The sequence below is a fragment of the Cyanistes caeruleus genome, chromosome 2, assembly GCF_971803275.1.
Source record: "Cyanistes caeruleus chromosome 2, bCyaCae1.hap1.1, whole genome shotgun sequence".
Taxonomy (NCBI): domain Eukaryota; kingdom Metazoa; phylum Chordata; class Aves; order Passeriformes; family Paridae; genus Cyanistes; species Cyanistes caeruleus.
Genome location: NC_141702.1, coordinates 20,358,028 through 20,380,778, shown reverse-complemented (window position 1 = coordinate 20,380,778; position 22,751 = coordinate 20,358,028). Strand labels below are relative to the sequence as shown.

General features: G+C 37.4%; 1 protein-coding gene and 1 long non-coding RNA gene across 5 annotated transcripts in view; both read left to right on the top strand.

Annotated features, from left to right (window-relative positions):
- Nucleotides 1-22,751, top strand: part of ERICH1 (glutamate rich 1) — a 66,823-nt gene that overhangs the window by 19,522 nt on the left and 24,550 nt on the right. For 3 of the 4 annotated variants that reach the window (XR_015282812.1, XM_086875971.1, XM_086875970.1), the window contains exon 3: nt 10,313-10,447. The exons of the other annotated variant lie outside the window; for it this stretch is intronic. Coding sequence is in view for 2 of the 3 variants with exons in the window: in XM_086875971.1 (XP_086732097.1) it covers nt 10,313-10,447 (135 nt within the window). In the remaining variant the exon portion in view is untranslated. The remainder of the gene's footprint in view (nt 1-10,312; nt 10,448-22,751) is intronic. 4 annotated transcript variants of the gene reach the window in all.
- LOC147654657 (uncharacterized) lies at nt 3,974-4,988 on the top strand. The gene is made up of 2 exons (XR_015282813.1): nt 3,974-4,081; nt 4,167-4,988. It is a non-coding gene; the product is annotated as an uncharacterized LOC147654657 (long non-coding RNA).

The following is a 22,751-nucleotide window of genomic DNA, read 5'->3' as shown; positions in this document are numbered from 1 at the left end:
TAGAAAAGATTTGCTAAATATTTCTCCCCTTGAGGAATTTGATTCATCCATTCCAAGAGGTATAGTTCTTAATTTCAAAAGATATAATAAAATATTTTTCCTACTTCAGCATAAAATTAAAGAGGGTCTAGATTACCATCTTTATTACCTTAAACCATTTAAAAGTTACACACACATAATGAACCTGATTCTTATGGCAGGCAAAGCATTAAAAGAGCAAATGGAGAGGTTAAAGCTCCTAAAATAAGAGAACATTTTCCCTAAACAAAGGATATTTTGTGAATATGCTTCCAAATGCTGTATTAAAAATGCTTTAAAACTTGTATCACCAAAAGAAAAAAGTACCTGGCAAAAGACTGGGCATTTTAAAATATAAATTGCTCGCATTGGTTATGGGCTTTGGCTAAATTCTGTCCTGTTAATTGATTTTGTTAGTTTTTGACCTTTGTTAGGGCCAGATCTACTTGCAACAAAGATTACTATAATGAAAAACATTCCTTGTGAGGTCTGCAGTTCTGTGATTTCTTTGCTTTTTTGCTGATATTTTAAAACCTCAGTAATTATTTCTACTACCTTTGTAGTATATATTCAAAAGTGACATGCATGCTTCTAACTAGGGATTTGCTTCTCAGAGTTACGGAATGGGTCAGGTTGGAAGGGATCACAGTGAGTCAACTGGTCCAACCTCCCTACTCAAGCAGGGTCATCCTAGAGCACATGGCACAGGATTTCAGAGCCTCTCTGGGAAATCAGTTCCATTGCCCAGTCACCCACACAGTAAAGCTCTTCCTCATCTTCAACTGGACCTTCCTGTGCAGCTGTTTCTGCCCATTGCCTCTTGTCCTATTGCTTGGTACCACCAAGAAGATCCTGGAAATGTTTACTTGGTAGCCCATGCTTTAGGTACTTAGACATGTTGATAAGGTCCCCTCTCAGTCATCTCTCCTTGAGGCTGAAGAGGCCAGCTCTCTCAGCCTTTCCTTGTACAAGGAAATGGCCTCCTTAGTCTCTGACCTTTTTCTTGGTCAGAATTATAACTACCTTTTATAAGACATGGGATTTACTGATGAGTATCTAGTGTCTTTCTTATAAAAATGGAAATTTCAGAGTTGCTGAAGAAGGATAATTGTATTCAAGTGAAATACATAGTACTCAGTTTATCAGTGATAAAGTATGCTGTGCCACTTTTGATTTTTGCTTTTTCCCTAATTCTGAAAAAGGAATTTGAAACGCAGAGAGCCTAATCAGAGTTTTGGATCTTGTGGAGGCAACTTACTTAAACTTTTATTCTCCTTCATTTATTTATATGAGGAATAGTGAGGAATGTTACTAAGCTGTTGCTAGGAATAGGTTTTAGTTTTCCTGAGAAGCTGGAATCTATTTTATGCTATATAAATGGACGAAACACAATTTACTCCTAAAAATGTGAATGTCTTATGAAATGTGACATATCCCAGCATTGTTATCCTATATGAGGAATTCATGTCAAAATTCAGTACAGCTATGTGATTATTTTGTGTTCTCCTTATTTGTTCCACTGAAGTTATTGATGCTGACAGTGTATTGCATTTAAATCATCACTAGGACACTAGGACTTGTGTCCTTCCTCACACTAATCCTGTCTTCCTATAGCCATTTTACTAAAGAAAACTTAAGCTAGTGGCAGAAATGCCTAGAAGACAGAACATGTCTAAAAATATGTATGAACTGCCCTGCTGTTTAGTTGATCAAATTGATTAAGCACTTATGGTTGCGAAATTAAATTCTAGCAGTACTCAATGTAATAAACAACTTTAGAGACTTGTTAAACAGTTTGGCTTTGCTTTAGTTAATTACTTTGAAAAGCTTTCTATTGTGAATAAGCTAAAAAGCAATAGAGGTTATAATTATTATACAATAAAGTGTTGTCTCACACTCTTACAGTCTTTTCTCAAGGGTTTAAAAATTCTCCCATTACATGGTATATTACAGTGCTATTATGCTGTGCAAATGGGACAGATGTGTCAAGGAGCAGAATATTAGTCTGAAGATACCAGCCCCTGGTGGCTGTGGTAAAAATGGTGCCCAGCCAGTTTTACAGGCCAGTATAACTACATGCTTTAGGGAAATGTAGAAATCTGGGGTTTAGGGGAGAGGGGAAAAAAATTCTAAAACCCATCCTTAAAAACCCAACCAATCCAAATCCCACAAACAAACAAAAATCTCCATTCTCTCTGCTCATACTGAGTGGGCTGCATGTATAATATCTATCACTTCTGTTTGTGACAGGTCTCCGGTTCCTCTAGCAATGTTTCTGTGGGTTTTGGAGGGGTTGTTTGCTGCTGGTTGGCAGATTCTTTCCTTTTCCAGTGTTCTTATGTATATATGTTAACTCATTCTTCTCTTCCACTTGCTTATTTCAAGCAACTTAGCTGTCATGGGGAGAGCTGCTGGCCTCTGTGAGACCCCAGAACAATTCAACAGGTAGTTCATCTAACAGTGTGTAGCAGTTGCCTACGTAGAGTAGAAAATGCCAACTTTAGCTCTAAGTGTTAACAAGCTCTAAACCTAAACTAGTCAGCTGCAAGAACTCTATCTTGGTAAAGGAAATGGATAAATGGCTCGTTTAAGAACTTGATATAATAGCCTTGTTTCACCTAGAGGATAGCTGGTAGAACTAAATTGAATTGAACTGCAGCATAATAATTTTGTGTTAGCATTCTCACTGTCTGCCTTGACTCCTTGTTTGAAATAACTTTCAATGCATTGATGACAAAACAGGTTGTGTGAGACACCACTGCTGCTCCAATTTACACTGGGGAGTTTATCACTTAAGCTGCTATTGTCAAAATTATAGTTATATAGAGTCAAATCCTATATTTTCTGCTGTTGCATAAGCTTACTTTCTACTTGTGTTTCCTATCAACTCTGCCCTCTAACAATGTTTTGAAAAGTGGAAATGTTTATAATGTGAGCTTGGTACTGAACTATGTTACGAGCAAATACTTTTCCATAATCTATTGTGCTTTGCATTGTTTTTTACACAAATGAGAATGGACTGTTACCAATAACTTCTAGTTGTGGAATAGAAAATGTGAGTTTAGAGGGGAAAAAAGCTTTAAAACCTTTAATTTTGTTTCCTTTTACTCTTATGAGCACATCTATTTATTTTCTGGTCTTGTTTCAGGTACATTCCAGTAATGACATGATCACTTCATCAGTGAGGATAATTAAGTAATTGCAATCTAGACATGGCCTTTTAGATTCAATGTTGTTGCATTTATTTTTTTTTTTAAAGGATTGATTAACAGGGATATATTTGGCTTTGAAAAGTGCGTTAAACAAATAAGTTCTGCAGCAGGAGAAGTAATTGAGCTGGGTACCAGCATAACATTAAGATAGCCTTGTGTTCCTGTTTGTACAGCTAGAAATCTTAAACATCTAATCAAAATACTGCATATAGTCATATACCAGGGCATATATGGGACACATATACCATTTAGCTGTATAGTTTGTTTCATCATTCCTCCTATATTCAACTTCCAGAAAACAGCAAAATTTCAATTCTGCCATCTGCCTGTAGTCAGATTTGCTTCTGAAAAGTGTTCTGTTTCTTGCTTTCCACATCACTGGTTTTTCTGTACTTCACTCTCATGTTGGTTTATGCTTAGTTTTCATTACTTTTTCCAAGGAAATGTAGATATTTTAATGGTTCACAGGTAAAAAGCAAAAACATCTTCTCCAGACCATGAGTAAGAATAAGAATAAGAAGAATTTGTACTTAATCAAATTTTTCTCTGTGACAGAGAGTGTTTGCCACTCCTAATGTAGTGAAACTGAAGCTGAGTTGTAATGGCAGGTGCTGTCTCCAATAAAATAAGCTATAATACAGCCTTTCTACATGTCTAAAAAATAAACTAAATCTTAAGTTAGTGTATTTGTGGGAGGTACAGAGGGAAATAAACATGAGCTCTCTTGTTCCTTGTTTTTTTAGGAATTTCCTATCCCAAGTTTGAGCCTTCTAAGATGTCTTTATTGACCTCAATTTCCTTTCGAAGTTTTTGTTTTCCAACAAGTTGAAGGAAAACGCTATGATGAGGAGGTACTTCTGAGGATTTTCTCATTTTGTTTTCTTCCTTCAGTGCTCTAATCTAGTACCCTCTGTAATCTACACTTTCTCTTTTCAGTGAACTGATGAACTTTTGGGAATGTGAAGTGGCAGAAGGGAAGTTGTAATGAACTGGCTTGAGTTTCCACATGCTGCCAGGCACAAGTGGTATACACCCTAAGAACTGGGAGCAGTCTTCTGTAATATGGCTAGGATTCTAAAAAATAATGCCCTGGGAATTAAGTGTAAACATGCTTTGCTTGAATATCAAAGGATAGTGGACTTGTTTTTCTGTAAACATAACTGAATAAAGTATCAGAAATTAAGGTCAATCAAAAAATTCAGTACTGTTTTCTGCACCAATATGTTGTCACCATTAGTATTATAAAAAAAGAGGATTGGAATGAAATAAGCGTATTGTACTGCTTCCTCACAATGTTCTCTAACAGTTGCTGCTTAAGGATTTTCTGAGCCAGATGGATAACATGTATCTCTTTAATTATGACTTTCTTCTTTTATCACTTTTTGGTTTAAATGTATGTAATTGTGCAATTTAGAATAGAACTTTAAACTCTGACATTTTACTTGGCAAAGAAGGAAATTTGTCCTTCCATAAAGAATAGCAGACATCTTCAGAACTGTAAAATTTAAAAATTTGGAACTTTGCAGAAGAAAAAACTTCTTCAGCATTCTGTTACATGTATTGGTGCTAATAAAATATAAGACAGTAATAACAGTGTATTTGAGATAACTGGGTATCCAAAAGTCATTCAGAAGGCTTTTTTGTTTTGTTTTTAGAAAAATATGGAAAATCTTTGGAAGGAATATGTATCTTCTGCCAAGAAGTGGCTGGAGTGACTGCCCTTGTTTATTCCAATAAAGGATAATGAGGTAGTCTGTAGTGAGTGGTAGAGTCTGTTCTTTGGTTTTTTTTGTTTCCCACCTAGTGTGACTCCCCCAGTGTTGGGGGAGAGAACCCTGTTGAAGATTGCAGTCACACAGTAGGAATTCCACCCTCCAAGGAAAAGCACTGTACTTTCCAATTGTACAGAAGACTAAAAGCCTTTTTCTTTGTAGAAAGCACTTTAGTGTGTGTGACACTGGAAGACAAGCCTGTGCTAAGTCAACCTGGGAACCAAGGTTGTTTGTACATAATGTAACACCTCATGTCCCTAGGGTTACCTTAATGTACCTTATCATGGCAGACTGAAATAGCTTGATGTCCAGGAACTTGGGTATTATGAACAAAAATGAGTATACATTGGGGAATGGGTGGTATTTAGGTTCACTGAATTCGTTCATGCTGTTGAAGGACATTTTGATGTCTTCACATTCATCAACAGGAAAAATATTTTCCAGTACCACAGTTCAGGAGGACACTCAAGGTGTGTACAGGTAGCCACTGATATCACCTTTGGTACACTTTAGCTTATGAAGGTTTTTGAAGGAGACAACTCTTGCCCAAGATTTGTCTCCTGTCTTTATAGATGCTTGTCTTGCTAGTCAATGAAGGGAAAGTTATTGTGTACAGATAATGAGGTGTGTATGTTCCTTCGGAATTGTCAGAGTTTTGGGGTCATAGTCTCACTTGTATACAATAAAAAATGAGGAATAGCTATAACAGAGTCATATTCTAGCTTACATAATAAGTAAAAACATACTTGAATACAATTTTTCTAAGGGAATTAATGGACCTCATTCAAGCCTTATTTTTTGTCCTGGTCACATCTACTGTAACACTGCACAGAAAATGCCTACTACCAATAATGGCTTTTGCAGAGGGTACCACACTGAACTACTCAGACCTTGTATTTGATTCAGCATCAATTCCTCATTTCCTGTGTATGATGGTTTAGGAATTACTCTCAAATTTAGTACTCCCACTAAAAAGAAAACCACCAAATGCTCCCTTCTCCACTGGGAAACAAAAGGCAGAGATAGATCATAGGTCAAAAACAGAAGTTTACTGGAAGCAGCAATGAGATACGAAACAAACAGTAACAGCAGCAATGCTAATAACAATAATGTACAAAGAGAGGATGATTTACATGCAAAATGTTCACCAAGCCGAGGACTCTGAAAAACAATGACAGACAGCTCCTCTGCCTGATATTTTCCCTATGACTGGAAAGGAGCACCTTTCTTCTTGGAAGCAAGACTCCCTTTTCCCCAGCCTTCAAGTGATGTAAGGTGGTACTGAGTAACACTGATGTCTTGGCCATGTCCTTTGGGCACAGCGTGGGGCAGCCCAGAACTCCTGGATCAAGTACTCCGGTGGGCTCAGCCTCCTCAGTGGCTGTGACTATTGCACCTGGCTGCTGTAAAAAATAATTAACTGTCCTGGCCAGAACCAGGAAGAGAAGCACACTGTGCTTTTCTATAAAGACTTATTTTTGGGGATGAGCTCTTTCCATCTGTTTGGGAAAGTGATAGCTGAGTGTTTGCAAGGGGTAATTTTGTAGAAAAGATCACAATCCTGTTAAGATTGGGCTAATTTACAGTTGTTTGGTGGGGGAGCTGCAGGATTTTCTACCTTGACTTGGGTTCTCTGTTTGATCTTATGAGTTCTGCCCTACGGGAACTTAACTTGTGTGAGTTATCAAAGCTTTCTGAGTTGCAGAGAAGCACTCCCGGGAGAGTTTTTGTCTGATTGCAAAACTGTACAGGGTGCTGGTGCCAGTCACTGGCAGTGGGACTTCTGTGAGAGGAGGCTGGGGATTCCCTGTGCTGGACGCAGCCAGTTCCAGCCCACCCACCACAGGGCACAGCTGAGCCCACAGCTGAGGCAGGGGTACCCTAGGAGAAACTTCTTTAAGAAACAAGGTAACAAGCCCGAGACAAGAGGTAGCTGTAAGGAGTGGCAACAGCAGAATCCCTAGGGTCAGAGGAGGAGAAGGTTCTCTGTTGTTGAGTATATATTCCTGAAGGATGGCAGCCCATGGAAAACCCCTGTGGGGGAAAAGGAGGGGGCAGCAAAAACTTTAAACATTGATCCTACCATCTCTTTGTACTTCTCCCTGTCTCGCTGAAGGAACTGGGTATAACCTGCAGTGAGAGAAAGTAGGAGTGGGAGTTAAAAGAGCCAGCAAGGAAGGATTCTTGTAGTTGTGATCTCTTTGCTGTTGACCTGTGAGCTCTCTTAGTCCTGTTTGCCCCATTGTAAGCCACTGCAGCTTCAGCCTGCTGAGGGGAGAGTGAGTGAGAATCTGGAAGTGATTCTGTCTCTGACCAGGATTTAGTCTTACAGCAAGAAAAGAACTAAGACTATATGAATGTGTGCTATGGCCATGTTTGTGTCTGAGGTGTGCCTAAGCATGCTTTGTGTTCAGGCAGTCTGGAAACCATGCTAGTGTTATGTACCACCATTCTGAGCTACAAGTAGGTGATAGATTAAAGATGCTGTAAAATAAACTTAACAAAATACAGTGGCTACCTGAGATGATGACTGACTGACTGAGAAACTGACAATTCTGTATGGCTGGAAGCTTTACCTTCATCTCCTTCTAAAAAGATCTTATACTTGCTTGTAGTATGATAGCAAGAGATAATGTAGCTGGCCAAGCAACTGACATGGCTGGAGATGTAATGTTGGGAATGGCATGGTATAGATGCTTTGCCCTGCTCCAAGGGTGAGTTCCCTCAACACTGCCTTCCTCATTCAGCTCAGTCCACAAAGCTGAGTTACATGCCATGGATCTCTGTGTGGGGAACGTGAATAGAGGACAGTTTCAAAACATTTCTTCTGTATTCTTGGTTTGCCTTAAAGACAAACATTTTCTCTCTTTGGGGCATTGTAAATGATCTTTAGCTGCTGGGGATTTTTTTTTCCATAAAATAAAACTTCAGAAATGGGGTTCATTACTTTTAAGTAGTAAAAGGAGAGCATTCTTTAATATCTCTAGTATCTGATTACTTATGTTAATCAAAAAACCCTCTTTATGTCATAGTTTTACCAGCTCAGCCATTTTCTTTGCAGCAGTGGTTGACTTTACTACCAGCCCATCTCTTCTTGGCTCAAGGAGACTCTGGCCACAGGCTGGAAAAATTCAGATGTAGATATGGTAGCAGTTTGGTTTGACACACTTGCACAGGATTTGCAAAGACTAATTCTTGATTTATGAGCTTGGAAACTTCTTAAAGATGCATCTGGTGTGAATAAATATGTAATTTGGAGACTCACATTTAAAGAGGTAAAATTAAAAAATATAGTCTTGAGTCATCATTCATTTCCATCAAAGGAATTGTAACTGTTCTTCCTTGTAGTGTGTTCTTCTGTGTGTTACAGATGATCCCTCAAATTCTGTTATGTGTAACTATATTGTTTGAGAGGTTATTATCCCAATATAGTTACTGCTTATAGCATTAAAAGATTGGAATTTTTCAAGACATATGTATATCAAGTTTAATGTTTTCCTGTTCATCTTTGTTTTACAAAACCTAAATAAAAATGGAAAAAAGGTCAAACTTGAAATCCTTCAGAAGAGAATAACTTAAACATTTATACATCCTTATAATTTTGAACTGACACTAATTAGAACTTAGCATTAATCAACCTTGATGGGGGAAAAAAAAGTCAATGCAAGTACTGCCAGTTCAATGATTTGGCATCATCTACATGGAAAGGATCTGCTGAAGAGTTATCTCATGTTAATTTCTAATGGATTTTTCCAAGTTGCATGCTCTTCATCTTTCTGTATTATTTATTTATTTATCTTCATTATCCTTCAAAGTAAGTATCATCAGTACTGGAAACTTTCTGGAGCATTCAAGAAAAAGACAGTATTAGTCAATTGTATTTTCAAAGCAAATTTATTCCCTCATGATGAAAACAATGGTGGTGTTTTCAGAGTACTTTGAATGTTCGGAAATGTACTTTATTGTGTTTGAAGTAGTCTATCTGCGAAATGTCAGTGCATAGTTAAATTCTGTATTAGAAATACAGAAGTAATTTTCATTAGGGATCTATCAGATGCAACCCCATTTTAAAAATTAAGGGATTAGTCCAACCACAGTTGCACATGGCTGCACCTCAGTGATCGACTTGAATCACTGGGATCTTCTAGCAAGTCTATGGTGTAGGGAGGTTGATTGTCTCCACCTGCCAGAAGTATTTTTATTGTATATCATTTTAACAGTTCTCTATGTGTTTTAATGGGACACATTGCCCCCAAGAAGGGAAGGCTAGTTCCGTGTCTGACTTATGGAGCTGGCTCACTGTTAAAAAACCCAACAAAACAACAACAAACACAACCAAAAAACCCAGCAATCCAAAATTAAAAAGACTTCACAATAAGACTACATGGCAACATCTGGAGACACCCTGAAATCCTGGCCTTCTGGGAGGGCTTTTTTCTCACTGTGGTTGATCTCTGTTGCTACTGCTCTGTGCAGAAATACTGTGGTTTCGTGTGAATGAAGCAGAGATGTCACTTCTTGTCTGGTGAACAAATAAGGTTTCTACTGCTGCTCTTCCAGGTACTTTTAAATACCTTTCAAAGGGGAAAGAAATCATACAAAACATAGACTGCTGCCATCACCACAAATAGTTTCTTATGCAATGAAATAGTTGGAAAGCTGGGACTTCCCCTCCTGCCCCAGAAAGAAGTAGAGCAGGATGAGGAGGTGAGTCCTCTGGGGCAGGCACTGCTGAGGCTTAGTCAAGTGTGACTTTCAAACTTCCTTTATCTTTGCACCCTTCAAAGAAGCATAGGTTGTGATTAAGCACTGTGCAAATGGGCAAACCACAGTTTTGTGATGCTTTTTCTGTTGCTTCTGTCACTTTCTAATAAGCATGTATCCATCCATCCATCCTTCCATCCATCCATCCTTCCATCCTTCCATCCTTCCATCCATCCATCTTTTATGAAGCAGTTCTTAAAGAAATAGTGTCTGCTCGTGCTGAATGGGGCAAAAAATACTTAGAGTCTCTCTTAAAATATCACTGTAAGTGGAAGCTTCTTCTGAAGATAAGGGAGAAGATTTGCTGCATACAATAGAAAAAAAAATGTTTTTGGTGTAAAGAACTAACCCATAGAATATTTGTTTATTTGTAGATGCTATGAAATTTGGCCCAGTTCTGTTGGTCATAGGGTAATTTCAGTGTTCCACACCTGACCCTCTGTAAAGATTTTCAAGATCGCTTACTGCTGTAGTTGGGAAAATATTTTAGAAAATCTGTAGTGAGAGCAATATTGAGCCAGATACTTTGGATTTTCTGTTTTGTAGGTAATGATGATACAGTTATGTCTCCAAGAAGAATTTACACAGTGGATCTTCCTCCAGAGGGTTATGTTGCAGTTACTCCAGATGCTCTTAGTAAGGCTATTTCTGAAAACTCCGGCAGTAGTGCTGACTCAACAGGTAAGTTTGTATGGTTGTTACTGTGATGTATTTTTCAGAAGGGAAACTTCTTAGCAGCTCTTATCAAGTAGATTCAGGCTGCTACAATAAAGTAGTAGTTGCTGCCAGTGGGTGTCACTGTTTTGCAACATAAGCAAAATGAGGATGGACATCCCTATGGGTTCATTTCCATCATTTGGGGTTTCTAGACTAGATTCAGCATTTGGTGATAGCCATGCTGTGCCACAGATCTCACTGAAGTTATGTAGAACCTGACTGAGGATAAAGTCTTTAGCTCCTCCCACTCAAGTGACATGTATATCCACATTATGCCTGCTAACAGTCATACTATTTTTTAAGGACAAATGTTAGATAAAACTATATTACTAAGTCTACCCTTTATGTTCTGAGGAATTAGGTAAAGAATTAACAACCTTTCAAATTTGCCTCTCTCAGAACAAGTATTAATCATTGGAGTTGGTAGGGGGGAGTATCAATCCAATATCAAAAGGCTTTCTGATGAGAAATTGTGACCACATAATTCAGAAACACTATTTGATGTAGTCAAAGGATACAAGAGAAGAAGCACAGAATCTATAAAGTGGATTCTAATTTGATCTCACTTAAATACATGGTTTTCTGAATGACATTGCCAGAATTTGGTTCATTCTGGCTGTCTTTAGAAAGAAGTCCTAAGGTTAGACAGGACAAATTAATTTAGTTTTTTCAATTGCTGTGTTCCTGTGGATTTATGTTTGTCCAAAATTGTGTATCACTGTCATTGGCCACTAGGGACGTTCTGTAGCAAAGAAGAACTAGCTGCCAGGTAAGGCAGCTGAAGTAAAACATCTGATTAGCAGCAGTTATTAAGCTACAGTATCAGTTTCACCCTGGAGATTGCCTTAAATGTAAGGAAAACCTGAGATGTAACTTGCAGATATAGAAAGGCAGATTCTGCTTGTCTTCGCAAACAGTATGCACAGGGGTAAATTTTGAGCTTGGAAATTTGGTCCACAGTCTGTTCAGAGCTCCAGTCAGAATCTGAATACAAGTAAAGCTACAAAAGTAGCTCAAGGGACTGAAGCAAAATACAGCATGACTGAGGGCACATCAAGAATATTCTTTCTTGGTCTGCAGTGGCTTAAAGACCATTTTTAAGTGACAAAGAAGTAACTTTATCAGAGTAGCATAAGAGTAGATCATGATAGTTCTTGGATTATGAATGGAAATATGTTCTATTTTAGAGCTTCTAAGTTGTGCTCTTCTCAGTTAGACAGGATTCATGTTTGGAATCGAGAAGCTGTTTCTAGGTTACCTGTAACTTTGTTTAGATGCAGAATCTTTGGACAGTGCACTGGGTTTCTCTTTCCTGGCATGTCAGATTCAAGCTGCTTATGCTGATCTTGAACCATCTTTTCTTTCCTTCCATGCCATATAATTTCTGTTTCTTATTTAATGTACTTTTCTTTCAGATATTAGAGGAATGCTTCTTCCACTTCATTGTTTTGCTGATAAGACTAAATGAAATCTCCTAATGCTGTGTAGGTAAATTCAGTTTTAATACAGCGGCTTAAGTTGCTTCTAAATAAAACACTAGCATACATGCTGAACACTGCTGCAACAGAGATATATTCTTATTAAGGCATTAGCATGAAACTTATGTGGCAGATTTATTCAGCTGCTGTTTAAAATCTATGAATAAATCAGATTATGTATGGTGCATATTAGATGTTGCAATGATACATTATTATACATAATTAGATGTTAGATACATTGCAAAGCAGTTAAGCAGAACAGAATTTAGGATTGAGTTATGTTGTCTCTTTTTAGAGTCGTAAATATCTGCCTGGTTTTACAGTGGATGAAGTATTGAACAATGGCTTTATTTGCTCATTATTTATATTTAATATTTTCCTTTACTATTTCAAAACATATGTGCTCAACCATGATAGCAGTAAGTAGAGTTCTGATGTTGCTTAGTTACAGTATGTACTGCTGGATGGAGAATGCTGTTAGTTGATCCCAGTTTCATTGTTCAGGAAGAGTAAGTTTTGGGTTTTAGCCACTTTTTAAGCAGTTAACAAAGGATCTAGAATTCTGGGAGACCTTTGGATTGGTTTGTTATTTGGCTTTGCACTTTGTCACAGAATTAAGAAAAAAAAAGTTTGAAGTGAAGGTTTTTAATCTGTGTCTCCTCTTGCAAGGTGGGTTTGACTATAGATGTTATTCTTACCAGGTATTTGCTTTTTTTTTTTTTTTTAACTTCCTTATAGGGAGATTTTCTTACATTCTCTTTTTTACTTGCTCTGGTGTTTCACTACCTTTTAATGCTACATCTTTCTTGTTGCAGTTTAGACCCTTATTTATTTTGTCTAAATAAGGATTGCAGAATTGGAAAATTGCAAGCATAAGGGGACATGGTTCACTTTAGTTGTGCATGTCATTTAAGCATACACATAAAATCTATTGCAGGATGAAGTCTGTGATTTCAGGCAGTGTTCATAAAAAATAAAAGGAACATCTTAAGCAATCATAGCATGGATTACTTAGTCTTCTCACCTAGATTTAGTTGTATATCCCTTATTTAGATCTTTTTTGAAGGAGCAAAGAAAGCTCTAATGAGAACCTTTGACACTGAAAAAAAAGAGGGTGCATGGATGCCTATATGTATGAGTATTTTATATATATAAAATAAATCTGTTATGTTTAGAATTGTCCCAGGTATTCCCAAAGGACCAGGTCCATAAGGTGAAATTGAGATTTAATGTATGCATTGTTTAATCCTGATATTATCTGTAGGATTTATTTTGTATGGCAACAGGTAATCTTCCACTGTGTTTCCTTAAAATGTGAGCATGTTGTTTATGTACTGGGTAAGAAAAGATTCCTGTGCTATCCTTTTCTAGCCCAGAACTAATGGGAATTAATGATGTGGAAATTCAACAAAAAGAAATCTGACTTAAAAATTAATTTCACTGTTTATCAAACTTGTCTCATGAAAATAATATGACTCTATTTTAGGATTTAAATTTTTCAGTTATACATCACTGTGATTTGCTGTATCCTCTCAAAAAAAAAACAAATATGAGTATATATGGATTAATACAACAAGATTGTCAAGAGGAGTAGATGTGCCATGACTAACATTTCATTATGGCAAACTAGTCTGTGGAAGACTGAAACATTCAGTTACTAAAATACATATTTCAACATCAACTCTTTTTGAGAAATGGTTTAAAAGTTGAAGTTAATTAAAATTATAAAATAAAATAATTTCTTCTTGGCTCTAAAATATGTTTGGGTTTTTCCATTATTATTATTGTTGTTTAAACTGCTAGTTCCATTATGGTTGATGCTGTCAGGATGAAATTAATGATGTCCAGAATAGCTTCTGAACAAAAGGGGAGAAGAAAATTCAGGTAATCTTTTTACATGTCAGTAGTATCTTGATTCACTTAAAGGCAGCCATTTCAGGAAGACTTAATGGTGCTTAAGCTTATGTTTGTTTTTAAGGAGATGCTTTTATGAATCATATGTTGACTACTTACATTCTTGTGCAAGTGGTTGGGAATGTGATACATCACAGAACTGATAGACTCAGCACACCGAGGGAGCAATATGTTTTAAGCAACTAAGGTCAGCACCAAACTTTTTGCTGATAGGTAGCACCAGATGTGAAACATCCAACATAATGAATCTTTTTGTAGCCTTGAAACCAGAGGTATCATCAGACCATTTAACATAATCTTCTGTACCTGTTAAAGAGATCTTACCCCACAATGAACTTGGCACTTTGCATTTAGAAGAAACCAAACCAAACAAAAAAAAAATCTATTCACATTTCAAAAATGGCAGAGGTGCTCCACTGCTTCATAGGGCTAACAGTTAATTGGTCTCTATTTAATAAAAAAAAAAAAAATTAAAATTACTTTTTCTGCTTTCCTCCACTGAAATGAAGAGCCTTCATTAAGCGGTATTTTCTTACCATAAAGAAGCACAGTAATCAAGTCATCATCAATCTTTTTGGTCAAATGGGTTCACTTGTGCATTGCTCTAAGAGACTTACTTCAGTCCTCAAGTCACATTTATAGCTCTTAGGTATCACCCTTTTCACAGCATCTTTTTAATAATATAATTCCACTGCTGCATGTAGTATTTGTGTTTCTTTACCCTTGAATAAACTAATACTATATTAATGTCTTAGATATGTTTACAAATTAATCAGAAGGTGTGACAGTAGACAAAAGTTACAAGAAACAACTAATTTAAAACTTTTGCTTTAATTCCTCATCGGCTCATTCATGTGTACAGTTACCTCAGTAATATTACAATAAATATTGTTTGTGTAGGGCTTCTTAACTGTAAATCAAAATGTTTAACAATACTCAGTGTTACTTATTTTACATAGAAGAATTCAGGAAATAACTCAACATGAAATAAACTGAACTTCTCTTGAAAACAAAGGAGTTTAAGAACACTTACAGTTGCTTTTCTGAATCTTTTATCTGAGAGAAAAAGCTATGAAAAATCCTCCTGCAAATCAGGAGTTGTCTTATAGTGCCTTCTGTCAGCTGCTCCTGCACTGACTGTCCAGAGTGTACTAGCAACTTCTGTGAGAATATCCAAGGCTTATAACAAGACTAATTGAGGGAATTGTGGAAGTTTCAGAGTAAGGATTCTGCATTTGCAAACTAAAACCAGTAAATTCTTTCCAGTTTTGTTCATTTTCTTAATAGAAAAACAAGCCTATTAAGGGATTCTTATCAACAAAAATCCTATATAATTCATTTCTTCACTAGTTATGCCTGAATAATGAAAGATGCTACAGTACAGCTCTTAGTATAATAACCAGTGTTTTGCTACACAGATGCTCCAAATCAGATTTCAAATCATAGCATAAATAAGTGAATGAGACTGTTACACAGATGTCTAGATTTTTTTACAACTTGCTGAAAAAATAAGTTTTACTGTTCTGCTTTCAGCTACTTTTATCACACTTTGAGGTTTGCTTCTCTTTCCTTCTGTTGTTAGATTTGTTAGCATGTGTCTTTCCTTTTCTGGTAAGGGTGGAATGGACTTGCAGGTTGAAAATTTATTTGTGAAAGAGTTGCTACTTTAAAAAATTGGTTTCAATAATTCTGCAAGGAAGTAGCAGTGATTATATGGTAGTTTAAGCTCTTTTGTATTTGTACTGGTTAGGCTAAGTATTTTTATTTTTTTTTTAATTTTAATTGATGAATTCTCCTAGTTAATTTTGAGTGTTTTGTTTTTTATTCTCTGCCAGTTTGGATATCAGTGTTTAGTATTAAAACAATATATCTTTGCATGATAAAATTATAGGTGATAACATTCTGTAGTTTAGCTTTGTCCTTGCAGAAATCAATTGCTCCAGTTTGTGAATGGCAGATTTTTCTGAACCATCGGCAGCTTCAGGAATTCTCATGTGTATGTCATCAGAAAGCAAGCTGTAGCAGCAATGACTCTTCTGTTGAGGCTGTTACTGTAGGCTTTTACAAAATGTTATGGTGTTTAGAGATTATTCAATAACTTGGAAGGAGAGTTGTCTGTGAGGTTAAGGAAGTTTCTTCTCTACAGCCTGTTTCTTCTTCAGCTAAAGTGCACTTGACATTTTGGAATCAGTTATGGTGAAAGATGCCACAAACAAATAGAGATGTAGGACAGCTATAGCTGAAGAATTCTGTACTTCAGATGTCTTTTCCTTTAATATCCCCTCGGAAGACCTTGTATTTGTTGATAAATGCAATGACATTCCTTAATAGGTAAAATCACCAGTTTTCTTTCTGAAATTGAATAAGATTAAATAACCATTTTTATTTTCAGAGTTCAGATAAAGTATTTAGTTCTTTGTTAAATCTGGCTTAACTTTTAGGAAAAACAAAAGTCTAGATCCAGTAATGTTTGTATGTACACTGACATTGTTATGGGTTGATTGCATTACTGGAATTATATTAAAAGCTAAGAAAGACCTAAACCTATTCTCTAATACTGCTTTGGAAAATTTTTGATTCCTTTTCTATCTGAACAGGAGAAGATTTCCTTTTTGAAGTGACACCTGATATAAGAGTTGTCAAGAATTCTAGTTATGTGTGTAACTTTTATCATCTTAATTTTAAGGAATTAGGTATATTCTTCAAAGAAGATGCTTGCTGATGTACTTGCATTGCAAAAGCTGCCTAGTGTGATGCCATCTTCTTGGAAATATTTCTAGTGTACTGAATGTGATACAAATTATAAGCATTTAAGGTGTAGCTTGGGCAGACACATAGGAAAATGTCTCCACAATACTGGTGTTCTGGAGCAGCGTTACACACAAATTCTGTGGTCTGTCAAGCAGCCAGCTAGAATGGAATAATCACTTCTCTTGATTTCATAGCAAACAAGTCTGAACCTTCTGAAAGCGAGTTCAGAATTTACCTAGAAATTCACTGCTGTCCACTGAGGGTTTTAAACAAAGGACTGGGCTATGAATTGAAGCTGTAATATGACTCACTAATTTAGGTTTATATACAATGTAGAAACCAGTCATTTCTAACTACCACTGTCTGTAACTATTTACATCTTCTAAATGCCAATATCTTCACAAGCATATGGGACTGTTGCAGAACGCATGGTACAAATTATGAGTTTTTAATGTCACTGAGTCTTCAGTATTTCTTACAAGAAATACATGAGTATTTCTTGTGGTAGTTTCTGACATTAAGTTGGTAGACCTCATGAAAATATACAGTGCAACAAAATAAATCCCCTCCCTCCACACCCCAAACTCCCAAAAACCCTCTGGAAGATGGCTTTGAAAGCCATATGTCAAAGAATCTTGCCCCAAATATTCAGCTGAAATGTATGTGTGGTGCTACGAAAGGGTGTAAATGATGAAAATTTATTAAGGAAGAAAGAATACATGGTGATGTGATACACTGGTAATACTTTACTTTTGCCATGGCTGCATGTTAATGGTTTATTAAAGATCCTTGATTTATATTTTTGTAACTATTTTGTAAATAAAGGAAATGTTTAGATGCTGTATTAGTTTCTATATGCTTCTAAAAAAACCTTAAGTATTTCAATACCAAAATTTACCTTTGAAATAAGCTTTCATTACTATATGTTGCTGTGGTGCAGAAAGCAACGTACCCCTAATCCTAATGTAGTGAGTTGATGATGTCTGAATGCCAGACACCCACCAAAGCCATTCACTCACTCATTCCCTTCTGCAACTGACAGGGGAGAGAAAGTTTAACAAAGGTTTCATGGGTTCAGATAAAGACTGGGAGAAATCACTCACCACATACTGTCACAGGCAAAACAGGCTTGAATTAGAGATACGGAGTTCACAGACTTCTCCAGCGTGAATCCATCTCACAAGTAACAGCTCTCGGAACTGCTGCAACATGAGTCCATCCCATGGGCAGCAGCTTCCCTCAGACTGCTGTAGCGTGGGTCTCTCTTCCACAGCGTGCAATCCTTCAAGGACAGGCTGCTCCAGCATGGGAGCAGGGCCCCTCTCTCCACAGGTCCCCCATGGGCTGCACGGGAATTCCAGCTCTGGTGCCTGGAGCACCTCTTCCCACTCCTTCTGCACCCAACTTGGTGTCTGCAGAGCTGTTCTGCCCACATATTCTCATCCTGCTCTTCTTTGACCCCAATTACACCTGTGCAACAACTTCTTTGTTTTAATTTCTTCTTAACTGGTTTATCACAGGGGCATTACCACCATTCCTGACTGATATCAGAATGGCTCCATGTCCATCTTTGGTATTGGCTCTGCTGGACACTGAGGAAGCTTCTGGCAGCTTCTCATGAAAGCCACTTCTGTAGCCCACCGCCACCACCAAAATCGTGGCCATGCAGATCCAATACACCTAGTTTATGCCTTTCAGTTTTCATTTTTAAATAAAGAGAAATCTGGGCTGGATCCCAGAGGAGAGATGCATGTTTAAGCGGAGTAAGAATTCACCAACAGGTGCATGTTTAATGAGGCATGTTGACTCTGGTCATTTTCTTCACTTCCTGTGGTAGTTCTTTGACCTTCAGCTTTTCTTATTCCTTTGTGCTACAATTGGTGTCTCAAATGGAATCCCTTCCTGTTACATGCCCATAAGTCTGAAAGTAATTTGATTAAAGTAGGTTCTGTATTCAGGTGACAGTATGTGTAGTAAGTGGAGAGGGAATTAGGGACATTATCTCTGACTTTCGTTTCCTTGCTTTTTGTTTTATTTCAAATTACAGTGATGACAAGTATTTTTGTTGAGCATCCTGTCCTATAATAGAGGAGTCTCAGAGAAAGAAGAGACACTGTGGCTTTCTATTTTATCCTCTTTCCCTACTGAACATCATTTTTTCCCTTGCTCCCTACCGGATGAGTCACTTCACCCCTTTCAGCTGGAGCATGCTCCCCCTTCCTCTTCCCTTGCAGCTGTGTTACAGGCTTCTGTTGTCATAGTGACAGTAAAGAACTGGTGGTCAAGGAAAAGAAATTGGGAACAGCACCAACAAGCTCTTTAGATCCCAGCAAAAATGCCAACACTGTTATGATTGCTGTCTCACTTGAGCAGACACAAAACATTTTGGAAATCGGAAACTGATTGGCTACTTTCACCTCCTTGTTTCATAATAAAAACATAATCAAGTCCTAAGCTTTTGTAGCTAAATCTTCATGGAGCAGCAAGGTAAAATTAGTATAGGGCTAGATGAAGGAGAAAGGCAGAAGAGAGCTGAGTCTCTGTCTCCACGTGCTTCATGGTTCTGAATCTTAGTTCCTCACATGTTAAAGCAGGAAATTTAATTGGTTTGTAGCTCTTGGGATATTTCTGATCACATGATATTTTAATTTTGGTTATCAGTTGTATATGTTGGGTGCATGCAAAATTCTAACCTCCACTGCTCTGCTATTGCTGCTATTGCCTATGAACCTGTTGGCATTGAACCACAGCAAAACATTGCTGTCCTTCATGTTAAGACCCAAATGTCCGCTGACAGACAACACACTTGTTGATCAATAGCTGTGAGAAGGTGACCCCGGCTCAACCTCTTGCTGTGAGGACCCATGTTACTCTAACAAGACTTGTTTCAATGCAGTATTTTCAGTTTTCAAATTGAAAATAAAATAGGGAGCAGGGAAAAAGGAAAGTGTTTTTTAAGAATAGGAATTCTGCATTCATATTACCCTGGAGTTTAAATTCTCTGGACATTGTAAAAACAGAGTAGAAAATTTATTTCTAGTATGAAGTGACTTAGTGTGGCTGAGTGAAGAAGGAAAATTAAGACAGTAAAAAAAAGTGTGTGTAGTATTAACTATGTCTTTTTTTTCTTACACAGCTTTCTGCAAGTATTTTGTATGACATACAGAAAATGCTGGTGTCTCATGTTCAAAGTCAGAATCAGGCCTACCTCACGATTTCATTTTATTGTTACTCTTTTTTATAGCAGTAGTTGTATTTTATGGCAACTTGTAAGTATAACAGCCACACATTGATATAGCTTCCAATAGGCTGTCTCCATGCAGTCTCCACTGGGGAAATTTCTCGATCTCATGTCCTTTGCCTTTGATTACTGCCCTCTGCTAAGTTTACATGTAGCAGTTTGAAAGTCCTGAACAGCCCTCAAATGTATCCTGTGCCAGTGAAGCTTTGAAAATCATCTTCCATCAATCTCCCATTCACAGTAGCTTTGCTAAATAATTTTGTTAGTTTCATTCTATTTTCGTTCCATTTTATCCCTGCAAGCAAAAATTGGCTCATAAGTAGAGTTCAAATCACTAACAGGGCATTCTTCACCAGAGCCTTCTGTATTGTAAACTGTTGGCAAAAAAGGATGCTCCTGCCTTCACTGTAGGCTTAGGATTGTTCAGTATTACAGGCTGTGTGTTGCCCATGCCATGCATCATCCTTACTCTCTTTCCAGCAATGTGTAGGGCCGAAGAAAATGGATATTGCTATAGCAAAAGACAGAAATACTAGTGTACACAAATCTATTGCTGTAATCTAGCCAAAATGCAGTGCAGGCAATCTGAAGTGCATTCCAAGGAACCCCAGTTGCTTTGAATAGCTTACGATTGAACAAAGCTGCTGCCTGTCTGTACCAGTGGTTCCATTTCCCAGCTGCATTGGCTGTGCACAGGTGCGGGGGAAACATTAGGGCCAATGGGCAATCTCTCCTGACAGAAAGCAAATCCCTTCCAGCAGTTGCACCTCTGACTCTATCCAGCTGATAGTGCTGCATCTCACAGACTCCTCTCCTGACATCTGAGTGTGCACATCCTCTGGGCTGGAATAACCAGTACAGCTCATTACTGTACTACACACTGGAATAACCAGTACTCACATTACTGGGTCTGCTGGTTTGCAGTTAGCTGAGCGTTGATCTGTGTAGGGGTGTAGTGGGGAACATGGGGAACAGGCCTTCACTGACCTGTGAGACACTGCCAGCATCTGACATTTGACTTCTTTTCTTGATGCAAATACTTTAAGCAATAGCCTTGAGCCTCTGGTCTTGGTGTAGCTGGTCTAATGACAGGTGGTTTTGTGTGAAGTCATACCTGTTCTGCCTGTTTCTGTACTATTCCATAAGAACTGGGTGACCTTACTTTCTCAAAGCTCTTTGTTTCTGGGTGCATAGATGATATTTGGAAAGGACTTACTTATATCTCACCCATCTAACTCTCTGCATCTTGCTGTGGAGAGAGTAGGTGAGAATGCAGAAACAGTTTTATGCAACTACTTTTGCTTTGTTGGGATGATGATACCAGTTTTCACCAATCTAATTGAATGAACATGAAAGGTTTCTTAAATTGCTTTTTTAAAAAAAGAATATTTAAAAGCTGAATTCATAAATGTTAGGAACATTGAGAGAATGCAACATAAGCTAGTTTTCTGGTAAGTCCAACTTTAAGGTGTGTAGAACAGGATGAGAAATGCCTCATGACCTGAAGTCCTGACTGCTAGAAACAAATTCTTGGTGGTCTTGGAACAGGTCCACCGTGTGAGTATAACACTGAACTGGATATCAGCATCCTTGCACAGCTAACCACAAAATTGAATTTATTTTGTTAATTTTCTTTTCACTGGCAGATAGCCATTGCACTATCACGATGACAGATATTAGATAAAACATTTGTTTTGATAGCTTGGATAGTAGGTTAGCTAGATGCAAAAATCTGAAATATAATGGAAGTATAATGGTTGTCACACGTTAAGGAAAGCTTAACATGCATTTAATAAAAAAGATGCATCTCCAATGCACAATGAGCTTACTTCCTTTCATGCTTCTGTCTTAAATTCAACTTAAACACTTACCTGGATGGCTTAAGTTTGCAGTGTGTCCACAAACCATTCCAATCTTTACATTTAGGTATGCCTTCTGTTTGAGTAGTATATCAGCATTTCTTGAGTACTTAGAAATGGACACATCTTTTGTCAGTCTGGACAGATAAAGAGCTCTATTCTATTTTTCGGTCACTGTCTGAAGATGAGAAGTTAAAAGTTGATACTGTCTACTGCATGTCTTCTCACATATGGAATGCTCTGTTATTCCCATTATGAAACAGCACGTAAGATAAATTTTCAAAAACTACAAAGGCGTGCGACATTAAATTGATAAGAATCCAATTTGCTGTAAAGCTTTATGGAAAGTGGCTATTAATAAATACAGGAAGTGTATATTTAGTTACTTAACTAGCTTTCCAGAGGAAGCAGCAAATACAGTGAAGACATCTTACGGATTTCTTAGTGCTAAAGTACGGCACATATTCTTCTCCAGCCTTCATTCAGTGTATTAATAACCTTAGTTTGTAACTGACAAATTCAGATCAGTTCTCCATTAACTTTTAGACAAGGAGGCAGAATTAAATATGAACTTTTATTAAGAGTCATTCCGCAGAAAATCTGACTTTATTGAATGCTCAGATCTAGGCACTTGTCATATCACAAGGCATATAAAATAGTAAAGATTCTGCTGTGGAAGCCCAAACATAAAGACATGAACAAAAACCTGCATATAATAATGTAGTTGATATTGAGCCAGTGCTGATAGATCAACACAGAGAGGCAGCAACTGCTGCAGGCTCCAGGGCTGCTCTGCAGGTCTATAACACTTCATATCCTGAATTGCTGCAGTACAGCACATTTGTGCATGGATCTGATTTTTTTCCCACCACTTCACTGAAGCATATGAGAATACTCTACTAAACTGCTTGAATAATTAGAAGAGAGAGGCACCTAGTGATATTACAGTAAGTGATGATAATAAAATCTGTCTGGGATCAAATTTTCTGTTTGGAGGAGCCTGTCTCTTTTATGTGAGCCCAGAA